The sequence below is a fragment of the Hyperolius riggenbachi genome, chromosome 6, assembly GCF_040937935.1.
Source record: "Hyperolius riggenbachi isolate aHypRig1 chromosome 6, aHypRig1.pri, whole genome shotgun sequence".
Taxonomy (NCBI): Eukaryota; Metazoa; Chordata; class Amphibia; order Anura; family Hyperoliidae; genus Hyperolius; species Hyperolius riggenbachi.
The window spans coordinates 221482436-221494829 of record NC_090651.1 but is presented as its reverse complement, the minus strand read 5'-3'; the positions used below and the strand labels follow the sequence as shown (position 1 = coordinate 221494829).

Below are 12394 nucleotides of genomic sequence, written 5' to 3'. Positions count from 1 at the left end.
AAGCCCTGACCCCCTCCCAGGTCAGGATGGCTGACTCGGATACTGTGCAGTTTGCTATACAGACATCCAGGAGCGCTCTGCACAGATGCATTACGTAGTTGAGACATTACAACTGGCCTGATGTGTGAGGGGCCCCAAACTGGGCACATATACCTCTGGCTACATATACTGGGCACATATACCCCTGCCTACATATACTGGGCACATATACCCCTGGCTACCTGTTCTTGGGACATCTCTCTACCCCTGGCTACCTGTTCTGGGGACATCTCTACCCCTGGCTACCTGTTCTGGGGACATCTATACCACTGGCCACCTATACTGGGGACATCTATACTGCTGGCCACCTATTCTGGGGACACCTATAGACCTGGGGCTACCTATTTTTGGGGAACCACTGCTGTCAGATTGAGTGTATATTGGGGAACTGCTGCCAGGTGAGAGGTGTCTACCATATTAAGGGGGCATTCTGCCTATTTATGTGAAATGCTGTCTATTTATGTGCCTCATGACTGCTGAATTTGTCTTGTTGGGGGCCTCCTGGTTACTGAATTTGTCTTGTTGGAGGCCTTATGATTTCTTGGGGGCCTCAAGATCGCTGAATTTGTCTTGTTGGGGGCCCCATGATTGCTGAATTTGTCTTGTTGGGGGCCTCATGATTGCTGAATTTTTCTTGTTGGGGGCCTCATGATTGCTGAGTTGGTCATGTTGGGGGCCTCATGATTGCTGAATTTGTCTTGATGGGGAGGGCCTCATGATTGCTGAATTTGTCTTGTTGGGGGTCACATGATTGCTAACTGCGAGACTATGGAAAAAGCTGAATCATCATCATATGAGACAATAGCATTAAACCTACTTTTTCAGCTTTTTAAAACAGAAAATGAAACTGGGAGGTTCTAAAAAAAATGAATACATTTTTCAGGAGTCGGATGGATGAAATTGTTTATCTTCACAGTTTATTTTCAACTTGGATTTTCCATAATGTTCATGTATGAGTTAAAACGTTTGTACTTAGTTTAAATTGCTGTTGGCACTTTGCAAAAGTAAAGTGACTTTTGGGTTGCAGATTGGGCACTCGACCTCCAAAAGGTTCGCCACCACTGTCCTAATCTAATGGCCCACCATTGCTAAGTTCATGTAAACTTGTCTCCACCCGCGACCACACCCACATTCTGGTTCATGACCACACCCAATTTTTGGTGCGGCGCTCTTATGACGTGCCCTGAATGTGCATCCCACAAATCTCCATCAACTGCAAGATGCTATCCTATCAATATGGGCCAACATTTCTAAAAAATGCTTTCAGCACCTTGTTGAATCAATGCTGTGTAGAATTAAGGCAGTTCTGAAGGTGAAAGAGGGTCAAACACCGTATTAGCATGGAGTTCCTAATAATCGTTTAGGTGAGTGTAAATTTGATATCTTCCACAGTGAGGGGGTGGTTAGGTTAGTTAGAGGTTCTAATACCTGCCTATTTATCCCTAATGTGAAGGCTTTTTAACTGGACTTGGGGATCACCCATCAACTGGACAGTCAGTCTGGGAAAATAGCGAGTCCTTAAAGTGGGATGAAACTCCATATTAACTGGAAAAAAAATAATCCAATAAGAAATTATTTATTTAGATTACCTAACCTGTTGTTTTTAGTGTTCACTGATATACAAAAGGAAAAAAATATTCTGTTTCTCTGTGATGCCCAAAGTGATATCACTTATGCCCCTTTTTTTCCTTTTATTTAACCCAGCTCACTGTTAATTTACTGCTTCTTTTACAGATTATTGTCCCTCCCACAGCAAACATCACATAGATAACAGATTTGCATCACTGTGTAAACTCTTGGAAGAGAGAGAGGGATTAAATTACCTTCTGACCAAAGTGTCCTTATCTTATCTGAAATGGGAAGTTTCTGTTATTTGCATTTTGAGATAAGCTTGTTACTAAAGCTAAAAAAAACAAACAAACAAACAAACACAAACAAAAAAAACTTTTCACAATTTTGTTGGCACTGCTCAGCTCAGCACACAGACCAGGTAAAAAAATAAAAAAATTAAGGGACATATAGGGACCTATTTCAGAAAAAAGGATTACATACAGTGGCGTGAAAAACTATTTGCCCCCTTCCTGATTTCTTATTCTTTTGCATGTTTGTTACACTTAAATGTTTCTGCTCATCAAAAACCATTAACTATTAGTCAAAGATAACATAATTGAACACAAAATGCAGCTTTAAATGATGATTTTTATTTTTTTGTGAGAAAAAAAACTCAAAATCTACATGGCCCTGTGTGAAAAAGTGATTGCCCCCCTTGTTAAAAAATAACTTAACTGTGGTTTATCACACCTGAGTTCAATTTCTGTAGTCACCCCCAGGCCTGATTACTGCCACACCTGTTTCAATCAAGAAATCACTTAAATAGGAGCTATCTGACACAGAGAAGTAGACCAAAAGCACCTCAAAAGCTAGACATCATGCCAAGATCCAAAGAACTTCAGGAACAAATGAGAACAAAAGTACTGTAATTGAGATCTATCAGTCTGGTAAAGGTTATAAAGCCATTTCTAAAGCTTTGGGACTCCAGCGAACCACAGTGAGAGCCATTATCCACAAATGGCAAAAACATGGAACATTGGTGAACCTTCCCAGGAGTAGCCGGCCGACCAAAATTACCCCAAGAGCACAGAGAAAACTAATCCGAGAGGCCACAAAAGACCCCAAGACAACATCTAAAGAAATGCAGGCCTCACTTGCCTCAATTAAGGTCAGTGTTCACGACTCCACCATAAGAAAGAGACTGGGCAGAAACGGCCTGCATGGCAGATATCCAAGGCGCAAACCACTTTTAAGAAAAAAGAACATTAAGGCTCGTCTCAACTTTGCTAAAAAAAACCATCTCAATGATTGCCAAGACTTTTTGGAAAATACCTTGTGGACCGATAAGACAAAAGTTGAACTTTTTGGAAGGTGCTTTCCCGTTACATCTGGCATAGAAGTAACACAGCATTTCAGTAAAAGAACATCATACCAACAGTAAAATATGGTGGTGGTAGTGTGATGGTCTGGGGTTGTTTTGCTGCTTTAGGACCTGGAAGGCTTGCTGTGATAGATGGAACCATGAATTCTACTGTCAACCAAAAAATCCTGAAGGAGAATGTCCGGCCATCTGTTCGTCAACTCAAGCTGAAGCGATCTTGGGTGCTGCAGCAGGACAATGACCCAAAACACACCAGCAAATCCACCTCTGAATGGCTGAAGAAAAACAAAGTGAAGACTTTGGAGTGGCCTAGTCAAAGTCCTGACCTGAATCCTATTGAGATGTTGTGGCATGACCTTAAAAAGGCAGTTCATGCTAGGAAACCCTCAAATAAAGCTGAATTACAACAATTCTGCAAAGATGAGTGGGCCAAAAGTCCTCCAGAGCGCTGTAAAAACTCGTTGCAAGTTATCTCAAACGCTTGATTGCAGTTATTGCTGCTAAGGGTGGCCCAACCAGTTATTAGGTTCAGGGGGCAATTTCTTTTTCACACAGGGCCATGTAGGTTTTGAGGGTTTTTTTCTCACTAAATAATAAAAACCATCATTTAAAACTGCATTTTGTGTTCAATGATGTTATCTTTGACTAATAGTGAACGGTGTTTGATGAGCAGAAACATTTAAGTGTGACAAACATGCAAAAGAATAAGAAATCAGGAAGGGGGCAAATAGTTTTTCACGCCACTGTATGTATTTGGGGTACTATTTTTAGACAATTTTTATTTTTGGTTGTTACAACACCCTACTCATTAAACATATAGTAAAATGCTAGAACCTATACAATAATTACATGACTCATAAACCTAACACACTTCAAATATAGAGGTTTTGTTAATGGAGATATAAACAAAGTGTCTCAAACATAAACATCTCCTGCACTTGTAGCCCTGTATTGAGCTTACTACAAATCTCTATCTCTCTGTAAACATTTATGTATGTGCACAGGATGCCATGGTAGGGTAGTGGATAGCACTCTTGCTTTGCAGCTCTTGATCCCTGTTTTGTATCTGAGTTTCTTTTAGGCAATTCCATTTCCTCACACATCCCAAATACATGTAACACGTAAACAGTTATGTTAATTAATTTCCCCCCAAAAATTGTGCCTTGGTCTATATGTGACATGTCACTGTGATAGGGATTAGATTGTGAGCCCCTCTGAGGGGCAGATAGGGACAAGACTATATATACTCTGTAAAGTGCTGTAGAAGATATCAGCAATATATAAATACAAAATGAATTCATTAAAAAAAAATAATATAAGCTCTCTTTCCCAGGAAAGTCTTTATTCGCTCTGGAGAGTAAACTGTGTGGAAATCATGGTAATTCTCATTGTTGAAAAACTTATGGGAAGAGGAAAGGTATGAAAACTTACCACTATGACCCTGTTTAAATCCTGGTAGTATATGTGGGGTATGTCTTTTCTCCACAAAGACAATATCTGCCCTGGCTAGTGAACTGGAAAGATGAATACAGCCATTTTCCAATTGTCATGGCGTGACACTATAACTCTCGGTTCTATCCCTCTGGCCAGAGCACTTTCAACAGGTGAGTACTCAAGTATTGATGGTGCTGCCCCCTGGGTGCATACATATCCTCCTTCCTTCTCCCTGCTTGAGCTCATGGTCTTCTTTATGCTGCTCTGTTCACCGAGCACAGAAGGACAGAGGAGCATGCCTGAGGGACCTTTACAGTAGCATGTACAAAAGCCGAGAGGATTGTCATTGATCTCACCCAAGGCCACCTTCAGGGCATCACAGGGAGGACTACTGTATGGAGCCAGAGTTAATCTGGGGCCCAGGCAAACAGTGCCACACATGGACCCCAGCTTCAGTCTATGGGCTTGATTTACAAAGCGGTGCTAACTATTAGCACGCCTGTGAAAACCCCCTTAGCACGTCTAAACAAGCTTGTCGCGCATAAAACTTTACGCGCGCAAAACTTTATGCAGGGCGCTCCGCGCGAAGTGCCCATTAAAGCCTATGGGACTTAGCGCGCGTAAAACTTTGCGCGCGCAAAGTTAGCGCGTGATCTGATTGAGAAATCCGGTGCTAACCTACTTAGCACCCTGGTTAGCGCGTCTAAAGACTTTAGACGTGCTAAGTAGGTTAGCACTGCTTGTGAATCAAGCCCTATGTCTGTCCGTGTCTGTCCTTCTGGCTGCCCATAAATGTGGTACGAGGTCCAGGGTGCTCATCCAGGATTTACCTTAGTCAGTTAATGATTAAAGTAAACCTGAGACGAATGGGAGAAAAGTACTTTTACTTACCCCCTTCCAGCCCCCTGTAGTCTGTCAGCTTTCTCCATACCCTTCCAGTCCAGACTGTTAAAGCTCCTGAGAAGAGCGCACAATCCAGCTGGGTTGCAGGGCCCTGCACATACACTGTTACGGGCCTTGCACTTCCTCCATTGTGCTCCCATAGCTGGGAGCATTCTGTGCAAGCGCAGTAACAGTCTTAACAAAAAGCATACGCAGAACACTCCCAGCCATGGGAGAGCGTGAAGTAGACACACGGACATTTGTGTGTTCAGGCCTTTAAAGATTGTGCTTTGCCATGTGGGGGAAGAGGAGCGTGAAGAGGGCCCAGTAGGTTTGCCCAGTGTGGGGCCCAAAAATTTCTGATGGAGGCCCTGATCTAACCCTGCTTTATGATGAGTTGCACTAATCCCTCTAGCAGTAGCATCATTGATGCTACATCTGTTGGAATATAGTGCAGTACCCCATAGACCTGTGGTCACTCATCCTCTTGTGACACAGGTGCAGTCATTAAACCTCCAGAGACATAGCTATGGTCATTTAACATTTTTTTGGGACATTGTTGTGGTCACATACCCTCCTGTGACAAGACTGTGTCATTAGGAACCTATAAAATGGTTGTGGTTTCTCATCCTCCAATAACATGGATGAGGTAAAAAAAAAAAAATAGTATTTTGTGTATAGCTATGGCCACAAAGTCTCCTGTGTCATGATGCACTCAGCCCCCAGTCACAAAACTGTGCTCACTCCTCAAGTGACATGGCCGGGCGGGGTCACTCAAACTCTTGGGACAATCTGTGGTCACTCAGCTTCCAAAGACATGGCTGTGGTCACTCAGAATCATGTGATGCAGAAAATGATACATCAAATATGGACACTGGTACAAAATACAGAATTGGTGATTACAATGACACATGTAACTTGATGAATCAAATGTATAACAGAGTGCAATCTACAAAATGAATCACAAAGATAATGTAGGAGTTCCACTATACTAATAGCTATAAGGATGATGATTACCCAAGTACTGGATGCAAGGCGATATTTAGCTGAACAGACATATTCAAAGGATAAGAGCAGGAAACTCTCGCAACAACATCAGGTCGTGTCTGTATTGGAATTGTCTTGGCAAAAATATACATTGAGTTCCAGTAAGTTACATGAGTTGCATTTATCTGTGGAGAGAAAAAATGCAGCACTGACTGAATTAGGGCAAGAAATGTACAAATATAAACTTAGTGGGAGAATAGGTAGTTAGCCTTATTTGCTATGCAGAATTAAAGATAAAACATAAAAAAAGATAAATCTACAATACGTAATTGATACACAAACCTATGTGATCCTGAAGATATTTACAGATGTACCTTGTTGCACAAGTACCAAGCAAACTTCATTGGCAACCCAACATATAGGGCTAGCTCTACTGGCCATGATACATTTCAAGGAGAAAAAACACATCTTTGAGCATGGCAAGGTGCACATTTTGGCAGAAAAGGGTGTAAAAGATGACATCTATGGCAAACTCAAGCAACCATCCCTAAACAGGGGAAAGGGTCTTTCACACCACTTGTCATACAATGTTATTTTACCAAATACTGTATGCCTAGACATTTTGTAAACAGTACACACCTTTAGCTTGGCACTTAAAGGACCACTATTGTAAAATGTATAAAAATAAAAATAGAAATTATTGCTACTGAATATTGATACAGGAAAAGATTCCCCTCTCCTTGAGCTGATAGTTACTGGCCCATCCCAACAGCATTTTCAGCTCCCGGGAGCACTGTAGTAAAACTGTACGCTGCTTTGCTGAAGAGATGCAGAGACAAAGCAGTTGAAGTCTCCAGTTTCACATGCTCCAGCATGTTCCAGCATGCCCAACCGGTGAGTTGCTGATATTGTAACAGGGTGACTCTGCCAGAGTATTTAGACTACCACGGGTCCACTCAAACAGCTCAGAGTAATGCTGCTTTAAAGCGGACCCAAACCAAACATTTTTTTTAATAACAAATATTTAGTTGCACCACTCTGACACATACAAATATAAATAAACACCCCTTCAAACCTATGAGCATTTCAGTGCATGCTTTTCAGCCTTCTCTTTTAATAACTAAGGTTATACTGGGGGCAGCCATTAGCAATTCCTCCATTGCCGGATACCACCTACTCCACCAGTTTGCCGGATTTTGTCCGGCAATTTGAAAGGAAGGGAGAGGTTCCTACAATAAATGTAAAATATCTTATATTTGTCATCATGCAACTGAAAAAAGGCTGCTATTTATTATTATAATTTAGAAAATAGATTTATTTCTGAAATCTTGTATTTTTAATTTGGGTCCACTTTAAGTACGCTGACCTTACGTCCCGCTTTACCTGGGACGCGTCCCGCCTTCGTGGGTCCGCTGTCCCAGGCTGCATGAAGTCCCGGGAAAGTCCCGCTTTTAGCTGCAAGACGTCCCGGCCTCGGGACTCTGGCCAGCTTAATGAATGAACTGGCTGCAGCATCTAATAGACGCTGAGCCAATTCATAGCCCACAACCCCGCTCCAGCCTCCTTAGGCTTCCTCTTCCGGCAGAGCAGGGCTACGGGAAGATGGCTGCCGAAGCCCTGTACTGGAGACTATTTGTGTCTCCAGTACAGGGCTTCGGGCGCCATCTTGCCATAGCCCTGCTCTGCCTGTCAGCGCGGGAGACTGCAGGAGGATCGTCCGGGGAGCCTTCTGTCAGGTGAGTAGATTCTTTTTTTTCCCAGGTGTTGCCCACAATACGTTTATTTTGTGCTGACATGTTGGCCACAATGCGTTTATTTTGTGCTGAAATGTTGCACACAATGCGTTTATTTTGTGCTGAAATGTTGCCCGTAATGCGTTTATTTTGTGCTGACATGTTGCCCGCAATGCGTTTTTTTTTGTGCTGACATGTTGCCTGCAATGCGTTTATTTCGTGCTGACATGTTGCCCGCAATGCTTTTATTTTGTGCTGACATGTTGCCCGCAATGCATTTATTTTGTGCTGACATGTTGCTCACATTGCATTTATTTTGTGCTGACATGTTGCCCGCAATGCATTATTTTGTGCTGACATGTTGCCCGCAATGCTTTTATTTTATGCTGACATGTTGCCCACAGTGCATTTATTTTGTGCTGAAATGTTGCCCACAATGCATTTATTTTGTGCTGAAATGTTGCCCGCAATGCGTTTATTTTGTGCTGAAATGTTGCCCACAATGAATTTATTTTGCGCTGACAGGTTGCCCGCAATGCATTAATTTTGTGCTGACATGTTGCCCACATTGCGTTTATTTTGTGCTGACATGTTGCTCCCATTGCATTTATTTTGTGCTGAAATGTTGCCCCCATTGCGTTTATTTTGTGCTGAAATGTTGCCCATAATGCGTTTATTTAGTGCTGAAATGTTGCCCCCATTGCGTTTATTTTGTGCTGACATGTTGCCCACAATGCGTTTATTTTGTGCTGAAATGTTGCCCCATTGCGTTTATTTTGTGCTGAAATGTTACCCGCAATGCGTTTATTTTGTGCTGACAGGTTGCCCACAATGCATTTATTTTGTGCTGAAATGTTGCCCCCATTGCGTTTATTTTGTGCTGACATGTTGCCCACATTGCGTTTATTTTGTGCTGACATGTTGCCCACATTGCGTTTATTTTGTGCTGACATGTTGCCCGCAATGCGTTTATTTTGTGCTGAAATGTTGCCCACAGTGCGTTTATTTTGTGCTGAAATGTTGCCCCCATTGCGTTTATTTTGTGCTGACATGTTGCCCACATTGCGTTTATTTTGTGCTGACATGTTGCCCCCATTGTGTTTGTTTTGTGCTGAAATGTTGCCCGCAATGCATTTATTTTGTGCTGAAACGTTGCCCATAATTTGTTTATTTTGTGCTGACAGGTTGCCCGCAATGCGTTTATTTTGTGCTGAAATGTTGCCTGCAATGCGTTTATTTTGTGCTGACATGTTGCCCGCAATGCGTTTATTTTGTGCTGAAATGTTGCCCACAGTGTGTTTATTTTGTGCTGAAATGTTGCTCACAATGCGTTTATTTTGTGCTGACATGTTGCCCACATTACGTTTATTTTGTGCTGACATGTTGCCCCTATTGCGTTTATTTTGTGCTGAAATGTTGCCCACATTGCTTTATTTTGTGCTGAACTGTTGCCCACAATGCGTTTATTTTGTGCTGACATGTTGCCCCAATTGCGTTTATTTTGTGCTGACATGTTGCCTGCAATGCCTTTATTTTGTGCTGACATGTTGCCCGCAATGTGTTTATTTTGTGCTGAAATGTTGCCCGCAATGTGTTTATTTTGTGCTGAAATGTTGCCCGCAAAGGGTTTATTTTGTGCTGACATGTTGCCCGCAATGCGTTTATTTTGTGCTGACATGTTGCCCCCATTGCGTTTATTTTGTGCTGACATGTTGCCCACAATGCGTTTATTTTGTGCTGAAATGTTGCCCCATTGCGTTTATTTTGTGCTAAAATGTTGCCCGCAATGCGTTTATTTTGTGCTGACAGGTTGCCCACAATGCATTTATTTTGTGCTGGCATGTTGCCCGCAATGCGTTTATTTTGTGCTGACATGTTGCCCGCAATGCGTTTATTTTGCACTGACATGTTGCCCGCAATGCGTTTATTTTGTGCTGAAATGTTGCCCGCAATGCGTTTATTTTGTGCTGGCATGTTGCCCGCAATGCGTTTATTTTGTGCTGACATGTTGCCCGCAATGCGTTCATTTTGCACTGACATGTTGCCCGCAATGCGTTTATTTTGTGCTGACATGTTGCCCACAATGCGTTTATTTTGTGCTGAAATGTTGCCCACAATGCGTTTATTTTGTGCTGAAATGTTGCCCACAATGCGTTTATTTTGTGCTGAAATGTTGCCCACAATGCGTTTATTTTGTGCTGACAGGTTGCCCGCAATGCGTTTGTTTTGTGCTGAAATGTTGCCCGCGATGCGTTTATTTTGTGCTGGCATGTTGCCCGCAATGCGTTTATTTTGTGCTGAAATGTTGCCCGCAATGTGTTTATTTTGTGCTGAAATGTTGCCCACAATGCGTTTATTTTGTGCTGAAATGTTGCCCACAATGCGTTTATTTTGTGCTGACATATTGCCCACATTGCGTTTATTTTGTGCTGAAATGTTGCCCCCATTTCGTTTATTTTGTGCTGAAATGTTGCCCACTATGCGTTTATTTTGTGCTGACAGGTTGCCTGCAATGCGTTTATTTTGTGCTGACATGTTGCCCGCAATGTGTTTATTTTGTGCTGAAATGTTGCCCGCAATGTGTTTATGTTGTGCCGAAATGTTGCCCACAATGCGTTTATTTTGTGCTGAAATGTTGCCCGCAATGCGTTTATTTTGTGCTGAAATGTTGCCCACAATGCGTTTATTTTGTGCTGAAATGTTGTCCCCATTGCATTTATTTTGTGCTGACATGTTGCCCACATTGCGTTTATTTTGTGCTGACATGTTGCCCCCATTGCGTTTATTTTGTGCTGACATGTTGCCCACATTGCGTTTATTTTGTGCTGAACTGTTGCCCACATTGTGTTTATTTTGTGCTGACATGTTGCCCCAATTGCGTTTATTTTGTGCTGACATGTTGCCCACATTGCGTTTATTTTCTGGTGTCTGGGGTAACTGTTGCTGCATTTATTATTTAATGGTCATAGTTGACTATGTTTGCTGCTTTGGGGTTACGGTATACTATTAAGAAAAACAAAAGAGATGAAGATTTCATTTTTCAGCACGACCTGGCACCTGCTCACAGTGCCAAAACCACTGGTGAATGTTTTACTGGCCATACTATTACTGTGCTCAATTGGCCTGCCAACTCTCCTGACCTGAATCCCATAGAGAATCTGTGGGATATTGTGAAGAGAAAGTTGAGAGACGCAAGACCCAACACTCCGGATGAGCTTAAGGCCGCTATTGAAGCATCCTGGGCCTCCATAACACCTGAGCAGTGCCACAGGCTGATTGCCTCCATGCCACGCCGCATTGAAGCAGTCATTTCTGCAAAAGGATTCCCGACCAAGTATTGAGTGCATAACTGAACATAATTATTTGAAGGTTGACTTTTCTTGTTTTAAAACACTTTTCTTTTATTGGTCGGATGAAATCTGCTAATCTTTTGAGATAGGAAATGTGGGTTTTCATGAGCCAAAATCATCAATATTAAAACAATAAAAGACTTGAACAACATCAGTTGTGTGTATTTGAATCTAAAATATATGAAAGTCTAATGTTTATCAGTACATTACAGAAAATATTGAACGTTATCACAATATGCAAATTTGTTGAGAAGATCCTGTAAGTTTGTGATGTTCACTGCTAAGATTTCTTACTAAAATAAGATTTATTCTAACTTTCAACTGCTTGTGATCCTTTGGTTCCACTACACTAGACACCTGCTGTTACAATATCACATTGAATCGACCATCTTAGTTGATCGAGCAGGATGCAAGATATTGGTCGATCACACAGTAATAATGAAAGTAAATCGCATAGGATATCGCTTCGCTTGTAATGTGTGGGTCGCTAGTTGATTGACTTTCGATCATTCATACTGAAGTCGATTCCCCAATATAGTTGATCGCTTTGTTGATTGAATCAGAACTGGTAGATGTATGGCTACCTTTACTGTGAGGCTACACTTAAGAGACTTTCATAAGCTGCTGTTCTGCGTGCAGAGGCTGTCCACTGTTGTGCCTGTCTGAAACTGGAGAGGGGTCCTTTAGCTGCTACGTCTCTGCATCTCTTCATGAAATTAGGTGACAATTTTACTGTAGTGCCATTAGAAGCAATTGAAGTCAATGGGGTCTGCTGCAAACAAACTGTTGAGGAAGCATTCATAGTTTTGTTTGAGATAGTCATCCATCACTATCTACCAAGATCACTATACATGCTGATAACGACTACCTCAGCCGGTAATCTGGCATGTGTATGGCAGCCACCAACCGCACATCCCCAACCCGCGAGCGATTTGCCTGGAGAATTTACTTACCCCTGCTCCCCCACCTTCTGCAGGATAGCATGCATGCACTGCTCAGCATCTCATGCCCCCCCTGCATAGCAACACAGCATGTCA

At 42.2% G+C, this 12394-nt stretch overlaps 1 protein-coding gene across 4 annotated transcripts in view; it reads right to left on the bottom strand.

The window, feature by feature from the left end:
* LOC137522654 (pancreatic secretory granule membrane major glycoprotein GP2-like) overlaps nucleotides 1-12394 on the bottom strand; it is an 83380-nt gene that overhangs the window by 35797 nt on the left and 35189 nt on the right. For all 4 annotated transcript variants that reach the window (XR_011022382.1, XR_011022384.1, XR_011022383.1 and 1 more), the window contains exon 5: nucleotides 6305-6459. Coding sequence is in view for 1 of the 4 variants with exons in the window: in XM_068242726.1 (XP_068098827.1) it covers nucleotides 6305-6459 (155 nt within the window). In the remaining 3 variants the exon portion in view is untranslated. The remainder of the gene's footprint in view (nucleotides 1-6304; nucleotides 6460-12394) is intronic.